The sequence below is a fragment of the Pipistrellus hanaki genome, assembly GCF_964339955.1.
Source record: "Pipistrellus hanaki genome assembly, chromosome: 1".
Classification (NCBI taxonomy): domain Eukaryota; kingdom Metazoa; phylum Chordata; class Mammalia; order Chiroptera; family Vespertilionidae; genus Pipistrellus; species Pipistrellus hanaki.
Window position 1 is genome coordinate 49458691 of NC_140503.1, and position 24160 is coordinate 49482850.

A 24160-nucleotide genomic window follows, 5' to 3' on the forward strand; every position below is an offset into this window, starting at 1 on the left:
CTTGCCCCTCTGGCTACAGGCAAAAAGGCAGCCACCCCAGCCGGCTGCTGGAGTTAATTGCTGTGGGGATCCAAAGTCAACAAAAGCGGTTGGGGGGAAAGGAAGGTGCTAAGGAAAGGTAATCAGAAGTTCAGCGTGGGACCATGAGCAGGAGCGCTTCCCACCACAGCACAGCTGGGCACACACCGGAGACGGGGCCAGTGCCTAGGGTCTGCCTGCGGCTGACTCAGTGGTGTTAGGGCCAAGGGGGGCACACAGGGTAAGGTAAGCGGTGTATAGTTCCATTGTGTGGGAGAAAAGTCTCAGAAACATGTTATCTCAGGATGTAAATTCTTGAAAAACAACAGTACCAACCAATCAATGGCTATCCATAGAACCTCTAGGATCCAACTCAGCCCCTGCACCTACAGGTCCCCCCAGCCTCTCCTTTTCTTCCTCCTGGATCCCAATCCCAGGGCTACAGGTCAGCAGACAAGCCAGCTCCCGCTCTACTCAACTTCATGTGATGGGTGCATCTTGGCTCCACCCCTGGCTCAACCCACCCAACTCTGCTCTCCTGCACGGCTGGAGCCGGACCAACACCCACCCCCTCAACACATACACATTTTCTTAGAAGAATAGTTTTTGCTAAATTATTTTTAAAATATTCCTTGTATGCTTGCCTCTCTTGCAGGGTATTAAGATCTGTAAAATCAAGGAATCAATGTTCTATCTGTGTATATCTCATAACCCAGACTCACTGTTAAGGCATTTAATAATACTCATTCATTGAAAATTAATATCTATTCCCAAAAGTGACCTAAAGACTTCTTATACCTGAGCCATCAGGCAAGGGTGCAGTCCCCCTTCCTAAAAATGCACATTCTGGCCCTTTCTGATGCCATCCACAATTTTTCTTGGAGTGGGGCCCACACATTTGCACTTGAACGTGACCCAGGTAATTCTAATATACTCTGAAGTTGAGAGATGTTGCTTAGCACATCTCTCCAGCTTTTCCTCTTTGGTTATTTAAGAAACAACGTTCCGATACATCACTGCTGAGAAAACATGTCCCAAATTCACATGAAATATGTCCCAAATGGCAACTTTGCATTTAGCAGCGAGGAGGGCAATGCTCTGTAGCTACCGTGACTGTATCTCTAAGTCCAGCAATACAAGCCTCTTGACACTAGGGCCTAAACTTGGGAGAAATTTATCAACTTGATAAACTTGTCATTCATGAAGGTGCAACAGATTGCTAAAGGCAAGAAGACATTGAAATGTAAATGCTTCCCCCAGGGCTAAGCCCCCTTCAGTGGTGAGCCTTGGGAAGGGGAGTGCAGAAAGAGGCACTGCCTATCTGCTTCCAGATTTTAGAGAAAACGTAGTGGTTTAGGGTGATGGTGCACTACCATCACAGCACTAACTTTTGAGACCAGATAATTCAGGTTAACCACGATAAGGTGGCTGGGCCCTTCTGAATCCCTGCGGGACTGAGTGAGGATGGCCACACACTGCACTGAGCATCTGCACCAGCTCCCCACCTGGGAAAGCAGGCCCAAACAAAAGGAACAGGTGAGGGATAACTTCTGGTAACTTCCAAGGCATGGCAGAGCTCCAGAGGAGGGGGAGAAGGGGCTGCATTATCTGGAGGCCTGGAGGCCGTCTGTTCTCTCCCCTGGATGGACTAGAAGCCTGGACCCACTGCGGGTGAACGACTTCCTTCCGTGTGAAACACCAAAGGACGAAGCCTGCAATAGCTTCGCCCAGCGCTCCTGCGGGCGTGACAGGGGGGGCAGAGCTCTGTCCCTACAGAGGACAAACATCTCTCCTCTTCCTGTCCCCAACTGGCTCACAGGCTGAAACCCCACATTCTGGCAGCTGGGCTGCAGCCATCACAAGTCTTAAACAGGCACACAGGGAAATGGCCATCCACACAGGGAGGGATGGGGGGAGGGACGGAGGGAGAGAGAGATATCCAAAGCAAGGACATTCAGATGACCGAAGTCAGGGGAAAGAACAAACAAGGTTTTACCATATATATAAAGTCAAGGTCTCTGTCAAAAGCCAGAAAGAAGGTGGAGACCGCTGACGGGCTGGGGGCCCTGAGTTAAGGGGACCTGACAGAATCCTAGTACCTGGCTCCTCTCCTCCACCCTGAAGGGATAAAGCTGGGTACGGAAAGGAAAGCAAAGCGGCCATGAGGCCTACAAACTTGGACACTGCCTGCGGGCAGCGCTCACCCCTTCTCACTGCCCCTCCCCACCCCTGCCCTCGATCTCCTAATGCAGTGTTTCCCAAAGTGTGGTACGCGTACCCCCAGGGGTATGGGAAGCGTACCCCCAGGGGTATGGGAAGAGTTTGGTGGGGGTACGCGTTGCACTGGAGTTTGGTGGGGATATGCACTGCACCGTGCTTAGCTGCGCCTAATTCTACGTTCTCATGAGAACGAGGGGTACTCAGGGTTATGAAAATTATAGAAGGGGTACACATATGTCAAAAGTTTGGGAAACACTGTAAAATGGAAAACCTTAACAACCTCCTTCCAGACAACTGCTCAAAAACCCTGGCTTTCACCTTCTCAGCAACTCGCCTGAGTTGGTGCTGGTTCTTTAAAACCGAGAGCAGGAGGAGAGAGACACCTGGGTCACACGGAGGTCGCTGTGCAAAGTCAACTTAGAACTTCAGGGCAGACTTTTTTTTTTTTTAGAACGCACTTCAATCAAGCTTTCTATCCTTCCAGTGGGAAAAGCTCATGTTTCTAAGGACCTACTGGTTCCGATGGAGACAGCTATCTAGTTTCAAGGAAACGACTTCCTCCCACTCCTGTCAAAGCCATCCTCAAGGTCTGCACTCGCTGGAGGCTGAGGAGAGAGAAACTTGCCTTCTGCCAGAGAACCAATGCCACGGGGCCCGGGGGACAGCCCTGCCGGCTTCTCACACAGCTCACGTTTATATCGGGAAAGCCGTCAAGTTCTTCAATGTCGAGATCAGCATTTTTCTTTTTTAATGTATTTTTATTGATTTCAGAGAGGAAGGGAGAGGGAGAGCGGAGAGAATCATTGATCGGCTGCCTCTTGCACGCCCCACTGGGATGGAGCCTACAACTCAGGCATGTGCCCTGACCAGGAATCATCAAACCATGACCTCCTGGTTCACAGGTGAACCTCCTGGTTCATAGGTGGAGCCATGCCGGCTGGGCAGGATTTTTTAACCCCGGTACCACTGACATTTGGGGCCAGACACTTCATTGCTGGGGGGCTGTCCTGTGCACTGTAAGATGTGCAGCAGCATCCCTGGCCTTTACCCACTAGATGCCAGCGGTACCTCACCTAGTGCGAGAATCAAATCTTTCTCCAGACACGGCCAAATGTCCCACAGTGAAGGCTCACGGGTCTGGGTGGACACTCTGAGGTCAGCGGTTACTACAAAGGAGCTACCCGGGAGGCAAGGACCAATGGCCATCTGGACACATCCCTCCGGCTCTGATTGCCAGGCTCCCTGTGTGAGGGATAAAGATGACGGCCTCCGTGCTTACCTGAGCATCTTCCAGCTCACTCTGCAGGGCCCTTCTGGCTGCCGCGGCTTCCTTTTCTTCCTTTCTTGCACATACGAGGGCTTCCTCTAACTGTCGGATTTCCCCCTACAACAAAGCATGGGGTCAAGGTGTGCTCAGGTGTGTGCTGCGGCTGTGCGGCTGGCTCGGGGCAGGAAAGGAGTGAAAGAGAGTGTCCTGGGCCCAGGTGGCACACAACAGCCATCCTCCTGGATGCGTGCGCCTGTCTGCAGCTCCGTGCCCAGCCAGACGTGAACACCTGAATCACCTGGGATGGATTTTGGAAAACGCCAATATCCAGCCTCGCCCCTGGGGCAGGTACGGACGGCACCAACTCCGGCGCCCAGAGTCTTGGAGAAGGCTTCCAGGTGGCTCTGACCTTAGGGGGGCCTCTGTTGGAGCACATCTCCCTTTACTAAGGTGACCAGACGTCCCGCTTTTGGCAGGACAGTCCCGCTTTTTAACGATTTGTCCCGCCAAAAGCGGGATGTCTGGTCACCTTACCTTTTACATGGCTTTGTCCCCTCTTTTCCTGTCAGCGGCCCTCAGTGCCTGTCTCTTTAGAACAGCCCCCCACCTCTAGGAACCCGGCAAACCAGAGTTGGTTTGTTAAATCGGTGTGTGACTTCAAACACCATCAACTGTGTGTTAACAGGGAATAGACGGTGATGAGAGATCACAGACCCCATGGTGGTGCTGAGATGGCCTTTTCAGGGATGCGGAGGCCGCTGCCCAGGGTCCAAACACTGAGCGTGTCTGCTGTCTGCGGTCTGCCCAGGCGTGTCCCACCCTGACTGATCAGCCCTGTGCCCAGGCCTCACTAGACGCTCAGCTCCCATGTAAACCAGGCCTCACTAGATGCTCAGCTCCCATGCAAACCACTTGTGCAGAAACAAACAGCCTCGTGTGCAGAGAGGACGCAGTCACGAGTGCTGGGGCCCTTCCTACTACATTACGGCACCACGTCCCTTCCCGCTCCTGAAACCCCTCACCCAGGAAGGCGGATCCGCCGCTGCCCAGCGCCACGAGCCTCACTCACCTCGTACTTCTTGAGGGTGTCCTTGGCTTTGGCCTCGTCGCCTTCAAAGTCAGCAGCCTGCCTCTGCAGCCGAGCCACGCTCTGCTCCAGCTCGCCCAGGCTGCCCCGAAGCTTCTCGTTCTCCTCCTCCAGGGCCCGCACGCGCAGCTCTGCCCCATCCTGGGTCTGCTGTGAGGTGTTCTGACTGGCCAGAACCTTGACATTCTGTGCAAAAGACGTAAACCAGTGTCAAGGGGCAGTCCCCAGCTCGGAGGATAGCTGGCATTTATTACAAAACCATGATGTGCCCCTGGTTGGTCTGCCTCAGTTATTAGAGCTTCAGCCCTCGGACTGAAGGGTCACGGGTTCGATTCCGTAAGCCAGGGGCAGACACATGGCAGCACGCAGGCCAAGTCCAGCCCGCCACCTGCTGTGATAAATGCGGTGTTACTGGAACACCACCACACACGGACACACTGCCGATGGCTGCCTTCCGGCTACCACAGCAGAGTGAGGAGTTGTGGCCGAGACCACAAGGCCTGTGGTGTCACAACGCCCAACGAACGTACTAATTGGCTCCTTAGAGAGTTTTAACCCCTGCCTGTGTAAGTGCTTGACATCTAGAGGAGGCCCTTGTGCACACGAAAAAGGAAGGAAAAGAAGCCAGAGGGCCTGGGAGAGTGAGCTAGGAGATGCTCAGGTAAACACTGAGGGCTCACACAGGTCTTCAACCTTGAACAGCTCTAGGAGGGTAGTACTATTCTTATTGTCATTTTACAGACAAGACGCTGAGACTTGGGTGGATTAAGGGACTTATCCACGTTCACTCAGGAGGAAGTACATGCAGGCAGACTGAATCTGCAACCTACTCCATAACCACTGCCTCCCAGTGAGGTCACTTCCCTAACCCCTCACCATATGCAGGGCCCCTTGATGAAGAGCAGTTTCTGTGTATAGATGTTCTTTAATGTCCAACACCAACTGAGAAATTAACATGTGCTTTAATGACAATATAGCTCCTAGTACAAGCTCTAGGCACTATCACCTGAGAATGAGCCTGTGCTGCACACAAGTCCTAACAGAAGGAACGGCAATAGCAGGATGGTTCTCGTTAGTCCCATAAGTCTCATGGACTTATCCTTTTTTTTTTTTGGCTCAGTAACTTGAAGTGATGATAAGTGGCCTTGTCCAGAATTCCACCTCTCCCGGCAGATCTCTCACCTTCCATTTCTCCACTACGACAACGATGCCCAGATTAGCAAACCGAATGCTCACGCAATAGTGATGCAGATGCCCACAAGGAAAGGAAGGCCCAGGGAGGGCGAGGTTCACTTCAAAGATATGTCACAGCCCACCTGCAAGAGCTAGTTGCCAGATTGCTTGCTTGCTTGCATAGCCATTTAGAAAGATCTTTAAATCTTTTAACAGTACAGTAAGCTGTTCTCTCCTTAACTTTACCAAGTAGAGAGTTTCAGAAACCAGCACATCTTTTCACAACCCAAATGTTCAATTCTATACATTGTACTGAGTCCAAACACAGTTAGCTGACATGGTGAAGAGAATTCAGGGGCCCGGCAGCAAATATTTTTCAGCACTTCTTGGATATCATCTCCTACTTAAACCAACAAGATGAACAAGGAGAAGTAACATGTGGCTGAAAGCTTGAAGAGGGATCTAAAGAATCCAATTAACTGGTCAGTCTAGGGAAAGAAAAAGTCAGATTGCCCATTCCTGCCCTAACTTTCCCATCTATATATATAAAAAGCCTAAGCGACCATCTGACAGTCCAATAGTTATGATGCACACTGACCACCAGGGGGCAGAGGCTCAATGCAGGAGCTGAAACCACAGGCATGGATACATGGAACAGACTGAGAGGGATGAGGGAAGGGAGAAGAGCGGGAAGAAATTAACCGAAGATATCATATGCAGACTAGGATCCCTTGGTGTGGCCTGCAGGGATCGGGCCAAAACCGGCTTTCTGACATCCCCCAAGGGGTCCTGGATTGCTAGAGGTTGCAGGCCAGGCCAAGGGACCCCACCAGTGTACCAGGCCTCTAGTTAGAAGATAAGACACTACCAAGCTACAGTTATCAAGACAGGGTAGTATTGGCAAAGGGATACACATATAGATCAATGGGATAGAATTGGGAGCCCAAAAATTCATCCTCATATCAACTGATTTTCAACAAAGGGGCTAAGACAATTCAATGGGGGGAAAAACAGTCTTCACTCTTCAACAAATGCTGCTAGGACAAATGGATACATATATCCACATGCAAAAGAAAGAAATCAGACCCCTTCCTTACACCACACACAAACACTAACTCAAAATGGACTACAGACCTAAATGTGTAAGAGCACAGATCCAAAACTACAAGAACAGGACAAGGACACAAAACCGGATCTGGCTTAATCTGGACTGGGGCCTAACTGGCACCCTGACACACTAGACAAAGGAGATCGTGCTGTGTTTTGATGTTTCGAACTTGGTATTTTCGGTTTGAAAGTTGTGGGACACATTCTGGTCCTGAGAGGACTGAGCAGGCAAGCAGATCACTCTGTGCGACTAACAGGGGTCAGCTCCAGCCCCAGTTCCCAGCTCCCAGCTCCCCAGGGCGAGCGAGCAGGAGCCCGTGTGTGTTCAGATGGTCAGTCCTGTTTCGACCGTTTGTAACACATTTTTCTTTGTGTCTTCCTAGTTGGTAGACCACATTATGTTTACAAATAAATTAACTTAAGCTTCTGTTGACAGTCCTTTCCAGAACTCCTTCCCTGTCCCCACCCTGTCACATGCACCCCATCTACTATTTTATGTAAAGCCCAGGGGACAAGCTTCCTCTTTCTGAAACCATACCTGACTCACCTGCAGCAGTCCTGGAATCTAAAAACCTCAAAACCATATCCCTTTGTTCAAGGCAAGTCCCCCATGCAATTCTACTCCATGACTTCCCAGTGAAAAGAAAACTGGCTCAGAGGATCTCCAAAAGCCCTTGCAACTTGGAACTTTGGTCTATGCGTCATCTTTTCTTTTTATTGATTGATTGATTGATTGATTATAGTGTTACATATGTGTCCTTATTCCCCCATATGCGTTGTCTTTTCCAAATGCTTACAATGTGTCTCATGAATGTGGCAAAGGCAGGGGAAGGCCACCAAGGACAGGAGGTCACTGGGGACAACCGCTGACCTCCCTGAAGCTGCTGGCGCTGCACTTCAGCGAGTCTTTGATCTTAAGCCCTGTCTGTCCTGCGACTAGGGAGGAGGTTCCATCATAAGGACTCATTTCGCGTGTCATGTCACCTATGTGACACCTATTTTCAAAAGGCTTACATCAATTTGCTTTTCAACATTTTAACTATTTCTCAGTCATAAGTAGTTAAGAAACAGCAACTTCGATGCCTGTGCCACTCATTCCGAAAGGCTGAAGGCGCCTCACCGCGAAGGCAAAAGCAGCAGATGTGCTGTTCCACGGTTTTTCAAGGTCAGGCCATCCCCTATAATCGCACTGAAATCATTTCTGCAGCCACCCGACAGTCAAGGCCCAAGGCGGGGTAACAGTGTGTGGGGGGTGTAAGGAGACAGGTTCTCTCATGCCTTGTTAAGGGGCCAGGACTGGTGCGTGCTCCCAGGAGACAAATTGTTAGCATCCATCAAAACGATAATGTGCATTCTCTCCGACCCAGCAACGTTTCCTCTAGCACTCATCCTACATGTGTGCAAAAGGACACATAAAAAAGGTATTAATTGCAGCACTATAAGGGCAAAAGATTGAAAACACCTAAATGCCAATTACTCAGGCATTTAGTGTGATATTTAAAAAAAAAAAAAAAAAAAAAAAAAAAAAAAAAAAAAGAGAAGACTGAAACCGGTTTGGCTCAGTGGATAGAGCATCGGCCTGTAGAAAGGTCCTGGGTTCGATTCCGGTCAAGGGCATGTACCTTGGTTGCGGGCAGGTCCCCAGTAGGGGGTGTGCAAGAGGCAGCTGATCGATGATTCTCTCTCATCGATGTTTCTAACTATCCCTCTCTCTTCCTCTCTGTAAAAAATCAATAAAATATATTTAAAAAAAGGAGAAGAAAATGTAAGAAACAGACTATGACACACGGTATACCCCTGTTTGTATAAGAAGGAGGTAAGGAGGATAAAGATGTATGTACTTGGCTACACAAGGAACACTGACTGACTGGTGTGAGGGAGGGATTGCGGTCATGGAAAGAAGCAGAGGCAAGGATTCCATTGTAAAACCTCTTATGACTTTTGAATTTTGAACTATGGAAATTCAACAGATACCAATTTAAAATATATATATAGTTTTCTTTGAAAAATGTGACTCTCCATGGCCACAGGCATGCACTTGGAGGACAACCACCTCCCTGCCCCGCGCTCACCTCCTCCAGCCCCAGAAGCCCTTCCCGGCACATTCGCAGATCCGCGGGGCCTGAAAGATAGCAGCCCCGAGCCCAGGGAGCAGCTGTACAAACAGAGCGTGGCGCCAACTCTCCCACGCCGGCTGACACGGTTCAGAAGTTCCTTTTCACCACGTAGAGCCGGGAGAGTGGAAAGGCCCAGATGGCCCCGGACTTGCACTTAGGGGAGTGCTGCTCCGAACTTCCACCAGCAGCCCCGAGGCAGAAACGTATAAATGCGGGGCGACGAGAGACATCCACGGACTGCAGGGAGCTGTCTTCAAGGCCTGGGTTTCCCATCAGAAATGCACGGACATGCAGCGTTCGACACCATCACATTTTTCATCCCACTCCGTGTCTCTTTTTATAGTACTGTACCGTGTCATCGGTGTTCCGGGAAAACGTGCCACGTCTACTCTGGAGCACTGCCAAGCCCACTCCTCCCCGGCCACCCAGCACACATGCACACCTCCCAGCCCGAGTAACACAGACAGGAGTCATCCCAAGAGTGGGATTCCCGGTTTTAGTCCCACAGATGCGTACCTAACAATTAGAAGGAAAAGCAGTCTTTCCTTCAGGCTGCGCCTCGATTCTGGTTCTGGGGCCTTTCAGCCGGCCTGGTCTCACAGAGCCTCAGTTTCCTCATTTGCAAAAGGGGGATGAAGCTACCCGCCTTGAAGCTATTGAAAATACCCAGTCAGATGAGGTGCTGGCTCGTATGGTGGCCCCTGTTTTACCACCAGGCCAATGAAACCCACAGCGTTTCCCAAAAGGGCAGGGCTTTGCCCGGCTCGCCCCCATCCTCAAACTTGGCCTCAGACAGCAAAGTGCACATCGTTACCAGGTAAACATCAAGCCTGGGTTCCTCAAAAAGAGGCTGAAATCTTTGAACGGTCTCTCCACGACAACTATACCGCACAAATTAGATGACCCCTTCTTATTTCAAAGGCAAGTGAGGTTTCTTGGTTGGCTAATCCATGAAAAATGTAGCTCCGCCCTGGCCAGTGTGGCTCAGTTGGTTGGGCATTGTCCCAGGTACTGAAAGGTCACTGGTTTGATTCCTGGTCAGGGCACATGTCCAGGTTGTGGGTTTGGTCCCTGGTCAAGGTGCATATGGGAGGCAACTGATCAATGTTTCTCTCTTCTCTTTCTTGTTCTCTCTCTCTCTCCTCTCTCTCTCTCTCTCTCTCTCTCTCTCTCTCTCCTTCTCCCTTCCTCTTTCTTTAAAAACTCCAATACAAACACACACACACACACACACACACACATATATATATATATATATATATATATATATATATATATATATATATATATATATATATATTTAAAATGTAGCCCCATAACCCAGTCAAGGATGGGCTGGTAAACTAATGGCAACTGAAAGTATTCTCCCAAAACAGACAAGCAGCACGTTTCAACGTGCTGAATGGCTAAATTTCCACAACTTTGGAAATAGGTGATTTTTTAAGCATATGCTCCAATTACTGACTTAAAGGGGGTAGAGAAAGAACATATAATTGTATCGCACACACAAGTCCCAGTCTTTGCCAAGTACCACCATTCACTGTAAATAATGGCCTGCTTACAGGCGGGCACATGCTCATGAGTTACCACCCACATTTGGAAATGCCCGCAGCATCCCTTGGGGCCAAGGAAAACTTATCCACGGTGAGTGGGAAACTCCCATAGCACCACGCGTGGCACACCTGAGCGTCTGGTAGCGTTTCCTGCAGGAGCACAGACCGGACCTCACACAAGTAATGGATCACAAGTAACCTCAGGGGACAAGGCTCCCGGGCTTGTCCTCATGCAGACGCAACACAGATGCAAACATCAGGTCCTACTCATTAACAAGGCCTCTGCCTCCGCCGGCTTTTGTTTCCCTTCTGTCTCCCTTTTTCGCTGAATGAGTGGAAACATCTGAGGCATGGAGGCCCGGGAATGGAATGTGGGTTTGTCGGTTCCGTGTCACTGGCCGCCCCACACGCCGGTGATAAGGCTGCAGGAGCTCAGCTGATGGGTTACCCACAGAGGACGCCGGGTCAGGTCATCTGCTGGGGGTGACCACCTTTGTCACCATCACCACTGCGGACATCCGCTCTCATTCCCACAATGAGGACCGTCTCACAAACATCATGAGACTCTTTCTCACCCTGAAGTGTGAAGAACCAGGTCCCCTGTACTGTGTCTTCAACGTCCCCCTCATCTGAGCAACAGTAAACTATTTTGGAATAGAAACAACATATATATTCAGTCACACGTCACTCACTTCATCTCTTTCCCTCGCTGTCTGTGAATTTCATAGCTTCAGGCCTCTAAGCCATGACTTATTGCGTTTTAATAAGCACAGGCCTCACCCAGGGATCTCGTTAAATAAACGCTCCTTCTGACCCAGGAAGGATGGGGTAGGGCCCAGATCCGTAGTTCTAATGGGTTCCCAGGTGGTGTCAGTGATGCTGGTCTGTGGCTCCCACTTAGAGGAGTGAGGTCTGGGCTGAGAGGCTGCTCAGACGGCAGGGCCAACGGTGGAGTCCTTTAGGCTCCTCGGAATGACTCCAGTGCAGGGGATGGGGCGTCAGGCGCCTGAGGTGATACCGCAGGCTTTGCAGGCAGCTCACACCATGACCTCTGCAAGCCCCTGACCCCTCTGAGCTCAAGTCACATCCTTAAAGAAAGTGTAATAGGTAATACTTGCTCTAAATGGGCCAGAAAATCCAAAAGAAAGGCGAGACATAAACACCTGAAAAGCTGAACTCACTACAAGAATGAACAGCGATGTTTCCATCCTCAATTTTGACTCTGTCACTGACTGGCCCAAGAGGGGGAGCGAGCATTGAAAAACATCATTTCCAAACCCCTGTTCTGAGAATGACGTCAGTTTCCAGAAATTCCCTCACCACATTTCCCCAGGGCCAACACCATTCCTTCCTCACGTATTTGCAGCTAGAGCTGCACTGGTTCAACAGCTGGATACGCTCTTGCTATTTGTCTGTTTGTGCTTGTGTGTTTGTTATTGACAAAAGAGCCATGCATGAAAGAGATGGGAATCAATGTGGCAAAGAAGACGGTGGTACTCGTGGCCAACACCCAAGCATTTCAAGGAAGAGTTGATTCCAAAGCCGAGGAAAGTAGAGGTCAATATTCCTTTCCTTCTGTGAGAAGATGTGGATTCGGGACCAGACTCTGCTAATCATTTACCGCATGAGCTCTGTAGGCAGGTCATCTGACCTCCACCTGCGTTCAGTTTCCTCCTCTGGAACTTTCTAATTTCAAGGTCTCTGCCAGATCTAAAGTCCGGAATTCCAGGATGCTCCCTTTCACTCAGACTTATAAATTGGTGATCCCATTGATTAAAAATGTGATCAACTTTCTTCACAACCTCCTCGTGAAATAAGTCACTATGAGTCCCTTTAAATAATTAAAAACCAACAAGATTTGCACTCTGAGTGGACTGCAATTCAGACACAGGCCCAAGACACAAGTTATGCTAATAAAGTACCTCACACTTGGTCACAGAATGCGTTTGACATAGGTGCTCATTTAAGCCACACAACAGATGTACAGAAACACTCACGCTGGGGATAGAAATAACTATGATAAAAACTACTCTGCACCTAAATAGGTCAAGTGTTTCTTCCCAAGAGGCAACATGCGCAATAGTTCAGGCCTTGACATACGGAATGATTCCATTGCCCTGAAAAGTCCACAGCAGCCAAACCCACAGAGAAAGAAAAAGAGGCTAGTAGTTGCCCCAGGTGGGGGAGAGGGGAAATCACATGTAAGGGGTTTCCTTTGAGGGTGGTGGACACCTTTTGGACTTGGGACAGTGGGAATGGTTGACCAACATTGTGAATTATACAAACCAGTAAGTTATATTTAAAATGGTGAATTTTACGTTATGTGCATGTTATCCCAATTTAAAAAAAGAAAAGAAAGAATCTAGGCTTTGGAGTGACCCAACCCAGACTGGCACCTACTTCCTCTTCTTCTTCTTTTTTTAGATTTTATTTTATGGTTTAGAGTAAACACATAGTATTACATATGTCTCCTTTTTCCCCATTGACCTCTTCCCACCGTCAACCCCCTCTAGCCCCCACCATCACCCACATGCCCTCATCCCACTAGCCTACTTGTTTCTTGCTAAGCCTTGGTTTTACCCTTGTTCTGATACATGAGTGGAGTCACGCTCTAAATGTGCAGCAATGTTTCCATCACACAGGTAGCCGAGAGCTGCACCACTAGGACTCGCCCCAGCTCTCTGACTCCCTGTCTGTGCCTCTGCCACTGGCTACCATGTTCTCCCGAGTGGGACAGCATCCTCAGGGACAAATCCCCACCCAAGAAGGAAACATGAAGAGCCACACCTGCCAACGAGGACCGTTAGCCACATCCACACACCCTGATTGGGGGCAGGCAGGAGTATGCAGTATATCATAAAAACATGAGTCACATGCTTTTAATTATGTTTTTGCCCTTTTTTTTTTTTTTTTTTTTTTTAAACACCACCACTCTTCAAAAAATTTCTCACAAAGATTTTCCCAGTTTCCCTGGATCCTCTCAGTTCCCAGCAGATAAAAAGAGCCTCCGTTGTGTTTGTAAGGCTCCACCTCCTTCACCATGATGGCCGCAGTCTAAGCTAATCTTCCGACCGGTGAGGAAACGTTCTGTTTCGGTGCCGTTAGCCCTTCAAGCAGCTGCTGGCTGGAGGAAGGGACCCACCCTGCGGGCGGCTGTGAGACCGGGAATGGGGGTGGGAGTGGGGACTGGGGGCGGGGGGAGGCACAGCAGGAAAGCAGGAGTGAGACACTGGGTTACACTCACTTTGTCACTGACAGGCCAGCCGGCTTTACAAACGGTTAAAATAGGCCGCTATCAGCACACACGTGTCCAGCAGGTTGGACAGGATTTTTGAAGACAGACCACAAACAAGCAGCTCCCCGGAGCACCGCCTCGCTGTGGGGACCCCTCCAAGATAAACCGGAGGCTCGGCCTGGAGGCCCGCGGCTCCTAAGCGTGCCCACAGTGCCATAGTGCTCCCTTCCCAGAAAGCTTTGTTATTTTTGAAAGTAAACCTTTCAACGTTCCCATTTTGCTGCCCTTGTTTCCGTAAATGATGACATCAAGGCCATGCTTTGGAAACCGTGCCATTTAAAAAATTAATGAAAACGCTCAGGTCAAGAGCTCTCATTCCGATACCCATTCCCATTAGGGCCTCTTCACACCTCCAAACTAGACCCGATTCCCACGCAGAAAACTGTCAACTCTTTCCTCTGTTCCCCCACCTCTGGCCACAGGACCTGGAGAGAGAAAAGTGGAACTGACATCACAAGGCTGGGCGGCAAAGGGCTGGGAAAATACCGTCACCTGCTTTGAAGCTGGTTCCCACAGGACCAGAGTGAAGACACACAAGGGTGACCTTTATGTATTTCCTCTTAAAATGTTGGCTTGTTCCCTGGGACAGAGGTGAGCAGACCGGGCTCCGGCAAAGCCCACGGCCTCTGGCTTCCTCCTTGCGGGGCAGCCTGCGGGCCAGCAGCCAGGTCCCCCTGAGGAGCCCAGGGCGCAGGGCCAGCAATGGAAGCGCCTGAACCCAGGTGCGGTCACCTGCACCCTCTGAGGTTCTATCCGCATAACAATTTCTCCACATCCAAGTCTGGTTTCCTTTAAAAAAAAAAAACGAAACAGGTGACGTGATGGATCCATTCACTGCATGGATCAAGAAAAATGAAAGATAATAGGGCCAAGTGTCAAAACACTCGTCACTATGCAAACAGTATGCAGGAAGGAATTAGCATGAACCGCCCAGAAGCTGCAGAGCATAAATCACAGAGTTCCTCCCAGACAGGGGCATGAAGGAGGCGGGACAGCTTTCTGGCCTGGTCCCCGTGGACCAATTGTTTCCCGGCGTGGCTGCTGGCACCAGTCTCACTTGGTCCCTCTGGTTCCCGAATGAAGAGAAGACTTTAAAATGCCACGTTCCCCCTTGGAATTTCTGGGAGAGACAGAGGAGGAGGGATGGAATAACCATGTCTAATTGAAAACCTGCCCCAGGACTGCTCGGGGCCAAGGCCCATCAGTATTTTTTAAAGCCATAGAGGCCCCCACAAATCCCTGTGTTGGTCACTAATGCTGCTCAACCATTATTTCAGTCCTTTCCCCTCCAAGCACATGTAGGATGGAACCTAAATGCCCCGCCCCCTTCCCTCCTTGAAGTCAGGTGTGGCCATATGACTAACATTGGTCAATGAAATGTGAGTCTGGTCTGTCATCATCCTGACAGAGACAACCACCCCCGAGACAAAGTCTCCCAGTAACTAAAATAAATCCCTCAGAGTCATGTGCCTGCATAGAGGCCAAAGACGAAACCTGGTATTTGAACTCGAGTCCACCCAGAGACTCACAGACATCCATTAGTCCTTCCCAGACCCTCACCCTCTTTGAGAGCAATACTGCAGGGACCAATGGGGCCATTCAGGGCACCACTGCCGGGGTCCTACTCTTGCTCTCATCCCTCCTTCGGCTGCCAGTACCTTTCCCCTCCCTCCTTCCCAATCCGGGTAATTCTGACATCATTCTGACTGGCATGCATTCCTCAGACAGCTCCTGGGAGCTCAGCCTGTCACCCCAATGCCACTCTCTTTGCTGGTGAGTTATTCCTTAGCTCCTCTGGGGAAAAGGAGGCAGATTCCTTTTCCTTTGGCCTCCTTCCCCTCCCACCCGTCTCTCCCTCTGTGGCCAATGAGCTCCACCCCATCTCATTCAGGGGCTACGCTTGGGGACCCGGCCAGGGGCCCAATTCACTTCTGGCCCCTGATCAGTGAGCTCCTGGTCGCATCCCCAGGGACAAGTCTCTGAGCCAGGCGGGCATAACAATAGCGTCAGAGAGCACGCTCTCTCTGGATACTGAGCTGACTTCCGTGGGCATCTCTTAAGTTACCACCTTGGGGAGGAGCTGTTCTGTCCTTTGCTGTGAGGAGACAGAGGCACTGAGAGGATAACCTGCTGAAGGCCTCAAGGCTAATGAGCAGCAGAGCCAGGATACAACCCAGGAGGACTGACTTGAGAACCCGACAGGTTGGAAACTAGACAGTGAGCTCTTCGCAGGCAGGGCCTGCCTCTCACTCCGGGCCCAGCCTAGTGCCTGGCACAAAGGGTGCTCACAACCTGAGTTCTGTGAACTAACTGGCTCTCTTATGTGGTTTTCAGTGCCTATATATCAATACTAGAGGCCCGGTGCATGAAATTCATGCACTCAGGGGCGGGTTTCCTCAGCTCGGCCTGTGCCCTCTCGAAGTCCAGAACCCCTCGGACCTTACCGCCTGCTCACTGCTCCTTACTGCTCGGCTCACTGCTCCTTAGCGCTGCCGTGGAGGTGGGAGAGGTTCCTACACCGCTGCACTCGGCTTCTGTGAGCCCGGCTTCTGGCTGAGCCGCACTTCCCCTGTGGGAATGCACTGACCACCTGGGGGAAGCTCCTGCATTGAACATCTGCCCCCTGGTGGTCAGTGTGTGTCACAGCCACCAGTCATTCTGCCATTTGGTCAATTTGCATATTAGGCTTTTATTATATAAAATATCCAGTGACTGTCCCCACACATACACACTGCCACATTACTCGTTGGTTCTATATTAATTTTTCACAGTCAACACATTATTTCTGCTATGTCATGAGCTAGATCAACTTTTGCTACTCAGCCTGAGAACCGAACCCCAATGTATAACAATGTCTCCATGAGAAAATTCCTTCAACTTCCAAACAGCCGACATGAAAATAAGTCTTAGCACTTTCCCTCCCTACATTTCGTCCCCCAACTAGCAGATTGCCTCACGAGGGTGCGGTTAAGCTCTGCATCGCTAAGAAGTCTGTCCTGACGGAGTCTGCCTCGCTTTGCGCAGCTCTGCCTCAGAACAGATGTCTGAGTTCCAAAGGAATGTGTGAAATTGGACACCCCTCACATTTTTTACAAAGGCCCCATTCTCCATCCAAATGTTCACAAAGTTACGGTTCTCTGAGAGGCACGGGGTCTTGCTTGACCTGATGAATGCCTGCGCTGGTTCATGACATTTTAGTTCCCTGAGATAGGGCTGGAATTCCCTGCGTGGGCAGAGCCTGGCAGCTGTTCTCGCCACGCATCTTCCGAGTGAGTGAACCGGGGCCTGGCGAGGTGAGGCCACGTGTTCAAAGCCACGCAGTGGAATGGCAGCCGCGGCAGGAACCTGCTGGACTTCAATGTCTCTCCCTCCTCCTCATTATCTGTTAAGCTGAGTAACCCCCTCTCGCTCCCCGGCAACGACAATGCCATTCTGAACATGCACCTTCTCTTCTCGCTCCGGCCGGAACAGAGGCCCTGAGGCAGTCCTGCTCACCTGGCCTCAGAAACACGGGGGAAGCTGTCGTGTGGCCTCCTGTGGCTGACAGTGGCCACCCGCCAGGGGGACTGGGTGCGAAGGCAGATGTCTGACATTTCTTTCTCGGCTTGAAAGATGCATTTCTCATCTGCTCCCAGGCTCTTGTCCACTCACTTCTAGAAAGCCAGGACACCCAATTCTAACACACACCTCACCACTCAGCTCATGGACGGTGTGTCTCCCAGAATGGTCTTGCCAAAATGACACCTTCACCATGACGCAGCTCTGCTCAGAGTCCAGAGTGGCTCCCAGCACAGAACAGACCGAATCCAAACTCCTCGTAGCCTGGCCTCCACAACCTTTCAACATGGACTTCGCCTACCTAGTCACTCTGATCTTGCCCACGTCTTCAAACTGTGTCAAACTAATTCCTCTCTCTGTGGTTCATTCCCAAAAATATCCAGAAGTCTCTGTGGAAAGTAACCCCAAAGAGAAATTATGTAAAAAAAAAAAAAAAAAAAAAAAAAAAAAAAAAAAGATTTTTGAGGTTACGCATTTCTGAGAAATCCTTACAGTTGAGTCTTTTCTTAGAGAATCGTAACCTACAGATTAAAGGCTCTGAGAAGTGCTGTAATAAGAAAAGCCATCTAATTTTAAACCAGGAGTTCCTAAACTTATCTCAGATTTACCTTCCTTTCTCCATCTCCTGGACACCACACCAGTCCAAGCTGCCATCACCACCTTCTTGGACAACAGCCGGGGCCTCCAGCATGTCTACCCACATCCCCCCTTCTGCTCAGAGGCCAAAGCAGGGACCAATCCCCACACACAGGGGCAGGAGAGAGGATTCTGGATCATGTCACCCACTGCTTACATATTTCTATGGTCCAACTGTGCTCTTAAGGATAAAGGCAAAAACCAACAACACAACTTCTTAATTCAGTCCACGAGGCTTACGCAGACTGCCTAACCCTCCCAGCCCCGTCACATATCACACTCCTCTCTCCACCCAATCCTTTCTCTGGCATTTTGGTGTGAAGTTCCCTCCTGTACCGTGTTCCCTCCCACCCCAGCGCCTTTGCACATCTGCCTGGAAGGCTCTTCCTCTGCCTCTCTACACCATTAGCTTCTGCTCAGCCCATTCATCACCTCCTCAAGGAAATGGCCCCTGACCTCCCAGATGGCAAAGATCCAGCCTCTCTCCTCCATGAGCCTTGTCACAGCTGCAATTAGATTTTACTTACAGGATTCTCCACCGTACTCTCTCCCACTAGATTGTCAGCTTTCTGAGGACAAGAAGCATGTGTCTATTGTTGCTCACTAGGTTTTTATTTTGTTTTAATATCATTTTATTGATTTCAGAGAGAAAGGGAGAGAGAGATATAAATATCAATGATGACAGAGAATCATTGATCAGCTGCCTCCTTCATGCACCCAACTGGGGGTTGAGCCTACAACCCAGGCATGTGCCCTTGACCTGGAAACGAACTGTGACCTCCTGGTTCATAGATTGATACTCAACCACTGAGCCATGCAGGCTGAGCTTGCTCACTAACTTTAATACAGTACCTGGCCCAAATTAAATAGTCACAAATTATTGAACCAGCCAACCTAAAGTATGAAAAAAAAAAAAAAAAAAAAAAAAAGTATACTACAATCTATATATAAAAGCCCAGTGACCTGAACAGTGGAATGACAAGAATGACCACTGGCTATGATGTGCACTGCGGCAGCCAACCAGCCTGATCTGGGGCCCAATAGTGAGCGTCCACTCCCATCCCCCCACTGGCCAGCCTAGCCCTGACCAGCCTCCAACATCCTCATTGGGGGTGGGGACAGCAGGCCAACCACCTGCAGCTCCCCTACCAGCCTAGCCCGATGGGCCCCCATCAGGGCAGGCTGGCCAGACCCCACCCATGCACAAATTTGTGCACCAGGCCTCTAGTATAGCAGTCGCTGACCTTTTGGACCTCACGGTCCACCAGTTGTATACCACTGCTTTAGTATATTCCATAATGGAGATATAAACCAAATACCATGGGAGAGGAGATAAGCGGAGCCTTAACCCTATCTGAGGGGAGTGATGGCTAACACTGAGCCGAAAGAGAGGGGTAGGGCAAGGCAGTGCCCATACGGAACAGCACATGTCAAAGTACAGAAGCTTGCACAGACCCGTCACCTCCTGGTTGATTCTGCTTTACACCTGGACCATCCCCATCTGGAATCCTCCAGGGATGGGAAGTTCTTTCCACTCCCATCTCCAACAGGAAGCCAAGGGCACTGGGAGCATATGAGCATCCACTGATGTGAGACGTGAATATCTCCAGCTCTATATACAGGAACCCAATATCTCCAGCTCTATACACAGGCGCCTCCCGTGTGCATGTGCGCAGGCCCACATCTTTGCCGCCCAGCACACACGCTTGGCTCGCCATCGCCTTGACATTAAAGCCGCTACTTGCAGATCCTGCAGGGCCTGCCCTTGTGCCTGGCCTACCCTCACCCTCCACTCCTGTGGAACTGGCCCCATTTCTAACTCCAGGCCCCTCTTTACTGAATCTCATCGTGGTTAGCACCAATTCCCAGTAATACTCCTATTGGTGCCGAGTAAGAAGCCAGATGAAGAGGGTCAGGTCACTCAGGAACCTTCTCTGTGGGCTCTGACATCGCTGGATCAAAGTTTAAGCATGTGCATCTCACTTTATTTTATTCCCCATCTGTGACAGGGAGACACAGACCAGACGCTGCTCCTAGAGTTTGTTTTCACCAAAAGGAGTCCTGCCGGGAACCACCCCTGCCCCTTCCCACCCCTGTTCTCACCCCAACCTAATCAAGCCTGTTCTTTGTCCCACAAAACAAACAGCTAGTTCCGCCTGTCAGGGAGACACGGTGCACACACACAAGAGCAAACAAAGGGGCCTTCTTGCCCAGGACTTTCCTTTCCTGTTGGTGACAAGGTCACCGGGGCCCTTTGTAAGAAGTCACCAGATGCGCCGGGCAGCCCAGGGACCTGCAGCCGCTGGGACTGTCACTCCTGGACTTCATTTCCACTGCCACCCTCACGCCACCCACCCACTAGGATGCGGGGCCAGGGTGTCTGCCTCTTTGTGATTACTCAAAACGTGCATCCTCCAGAACGTGAGAGTGTCATCAGGCCCAGCCCCTCTCCCCTCTCCTCCCTGCCCGAGAGCACCGCCTGGCACAGCCACAGAGTGCCGGGACTGTGCTGCCAACACGCTCGGTTCACCCTCACAGCAAAGTGGCTCTGTTATTAAACTCATTTTACTGAAGGGGAAACTGGGGCTCCACTAGTTAGATGACATGCCCCACATCACAGGGCCAGGGTTCAACATGGAACTGTTTGGCCCAAGCATAAGCCAGGGACCTCTCTCTTGAGGGCCTTGAAAATTCCCTTACAAAGCACACTTGTGCGGAGGGGAAGGCGGCCCTCCACCCAAATACCAGGCCCAGCGACTCCCAAGCTGTTCAGCAGACAAGTCTGTTGATAATTAGAACAGATTTCTTGGAAACAGTCACATTTTGGTTTTAAGAGCCAACAAAGAAGGACACGAGGCAGTGGGGTTTTGTTTTGACTTCTGAAGGTATCAGCTGCCTTTGTGAGCACATCCAATAGTACTTCATAACAACCCTGTGAATGTTTCCCCTGAAAACACACTTCCCTCCTCTTGTCTTTCACTCATTTATCTTATCTGCACTCCCCAGAGCTCCCAGGCTCCATTCCCCAGACACCCCTGGTTATCACTTTTGCTTTTACGAGCAGCATTTATCTGGATTGCTAAGACATTCTTGGCCTTCTAGAAATATGCTTTCATTTTTCTTGACAGTTAGTCACTTTCTATGCTTCCAAAGCAATGGTTTTTTATGAAAACAGATGCCTTCCTAATTCCCTCACCCTTCACTTGGCTTTAATGGAGGCTACAGTGGAGCTGCAACACATGCTTTATTTATTGATTGATTGATTTTGAGAGAGAGGAGGGAAGGAGGGAGGGAAGTATTAGAGAGAGAGAGAGAGAGAGAGAGAGAGAGAGAGAGATTTGTTATTTTCCTTATATGTGCCCTGACTGGGGATCGAACCTATTCCCTTGGCCTACTGAGGTGATGCTCTCACCAGCTGAGCTACCTGGACAGAGTCCAACACGTGCTTTATTAAAGTTGATCCACATTAGGTAAATAATGCTGGTCATCATCCAAATCACATGAAGACAATTAACTCTTTCTCGGTGTTTGTCAGCACCTCCCCAGACTGTTCATCGATGCTCTGACTCTACAGAAACACAAAATAGTAGGGTGGCCACACCTCTGTTTCTCCCAGGCAGTCAGACAGCCCCTCAGGCTAATGTTTATCATCATCCTTCCTTTCCCTCCTCAGTGGTCTTCCGAGGCCAAAAGGCAAAGGAGGCTGCTGCTGAGAGCATCGCAGGTCTTACCCTCCCTCGGAATTTAAAGAACCAGCAGGTAATACAGGAGGATTCCTGACATGGAAGGGAGGCCCTCCACCAGGACAGGTCAGAGCATCCTCGAGGTGTGAGAGATGGCAGAGGTTTCACAGCCCCTGCGTCTCACAGTCGGTGACCAGGAGGCTGGTAATGAGACCAACACAAGGAGGGCCTGGCGGTCGATGAGCTGACTGAGAAAGCAAGAAGCGTCCTGTGATACAGTGCAAACGAGCTGCTGAAGGCTGGTTTCTGGTTGCATGTGCATGTGTTTCAGTGCCTTTGCAGGAAAGGTTTCCTATGGAAACCACAGGGCAGGTTCGTGGTTTCAAGACCCATGGGGTATGACCAAATTACATGAACTGATCCTCTAACCTAGGAAGCCCTCAGAAAGACGTAAAGAAAAATAAAGGCCCCCTGCCTTTGAAGAGTTTCGACGTGATGACAGCCATCTTCACAGCTCCTGTCATACCAAAAAGGGGTGATAAATCCCTCAGAGAAAAGCAAAGAGAACACTATTGCATCCAGAGGAGGAGAGGAGCTACCTTCTGGCCTTACGGTCGGTTTTTTACAAGAAGCACATGGAGCTATTTGGAGGCCAGCAAGCGTGCCAGTGTCTGAGCTCATGCCTAGACGCTCGAGTTTCCAGGGAACACCCTTGGCCAAATCTGCTGGACGGGATACCAGCTGGACGCTGTGCACCATCACAAGTGGCTGGGGTTCAGGAATGAACAGAGAAAGATAGAATCCAGTTGTTCTGGGATGGAAAATGTAATAGGCACCAGTGTGCAATTAGTCCAACGTGAACAATCGGGGCCATTTAACCCCAAACAGAAAGAACAGAAAGTTCATGGGATTGGGTCCATTCCCCAAACAAAATCTATCCTTCCCAAGGCTTTTAAATTTTCTATTTCTATTTTTAAAAGCCTAATCGTAGATGAGTAATTTATAATAAGCCGCTCACAAGGGAAGGGTGTTAACTGCTAAATCTAGGTGCAGTGGGGGGAAAAGGACTGAGAAGGGTGGTGGCAAACATGGGTCCTTTCACACCCTGTATTCCAACAGAACCACAGCAGGGACCTGAAGATAAAGAAGAAAGAAAGAGAATCATTTGTATTTCTACCATAAATAAAGCTTTTTGGCCTCCAGAACACAAATTCTTCTCAACCCCTCCTTCTCACTCACACACTATCCGGTTACAAATGTTCATACGATGGCTACGCCTTTAAAACACTAAGTCACTAAATGAGCCTATAAATGTTAAAATTTTAAATGGCAAGAGCAAAGGATATAAAAATGACGGTCTTTAGAGCCTACACTTCCTTGGCTTGGGAGGCTTAACTTTTAAATGAGATTCAGGTTGATATCCCCAGTCAGTGTTCTCGCATCTCCCTCTGAGTGCCTACTGCTTCTCTGATTCTTCTGAGCACGGTGGGGTACAGCAGTGGCATTTGGCTTTATTCCTCAGCCACACATATTTAAGAGTGAACCCTGGATTTCTTGGGAATGGAGACCATGTCTCACTAATGTCATACACACAATTGGAGCTCAATAAAAATTTGCTACTAGCTTAATAGCTTTGAGTGAGGAAAGTTACCAAGTGCTTATTAAAACCACAGCAGGTGGGAAAAAGTAGAATTCAGGAGTTTGCAATCTCACTGAATTCACGAGATGGTTCTTCGGAGGATCCTAATGTTTGATAGCATGTTCGTTTGCATGTGACCATAGCTGAGGGCCTTTCAGGGTTCATGCAGTGGAGTTTCTTGTCCTACTAAGCCTTGGACCCTCTATTCTATTCTTAGCCCCTAAAAACGAGGGGAAAAGAAACAAGAGCTGTTTCTTTTCTCTCTTCAGTTGAATCAAGTTGATTTTTAATCCACTGCTTCTGCCTGTAGAGACCACTCTGACTCTTGTGTCTATCACACAGTAGGGGGATTCCCTCTGCCTGGTGAGGGTCACCCACAGACTTGGTAAGTATGCTTTCTCTGTCTTGATGTCATAGAAAACAAGTTGATAGGACATGACCCTGTCTAAAGTAGGGGTGTCGAACTCAATCAGAGAAGGGGCCAAAATCTAAAATCCAGCCTAAATCGCGGGCCGAATGGTTTACTGAACAGTCATAAACTGACAATGTCATAAACTGACAGCGGAGTGCAGTGATGACAGCGCGGTGCAGGCCACATTGCAAGGCCTGGCAGGCTGGATTTGGCCCGCGGGCCTTGTGTTTGACACATGTGGTCTAAGGGAAGACCACCTGGTTTGAATGATTCTAAGTGAGCTTTTGCTAACTTCCTGGGATCATCCCTTTCTTCAGCTCTTACTTGAACTTTTAATACTTTCAGAAGAAGAACAAAGAATCAATGTGATTGGACACTACCATCACTGACTTTCC

At 49.7% G+C, this 24160-nt stretch overlaps 1 protein-coding gene across 2 annotated transcripts in view; it reads right to left on the minus strand.

Annotated features, from left to right (window-relative positions):
* Positions 1-24160, minus strand: part of CGNL1 (cingulin like 1) — a 526252-nt gene that overhangs the window by 24892 nt on the left and 477200 nt on the right. For both annotated transcript variants that reach the window (XM_084875683.1, XM_084875684.1), the window contains exons 9-10: positions 4575-4778; positions 3518-3622 (exon numbers count right to left, since the gene is read on the minus strand). In XM_084875683.1, coding sequence (XP_084731809.1) covers positions 3518-3622; positions 4575-4778 — 309 coding nt within the window. The remainder of the gene's footprint in view (positions 1-3517; positions 3623-4574; positions 4779-24160) is intronic.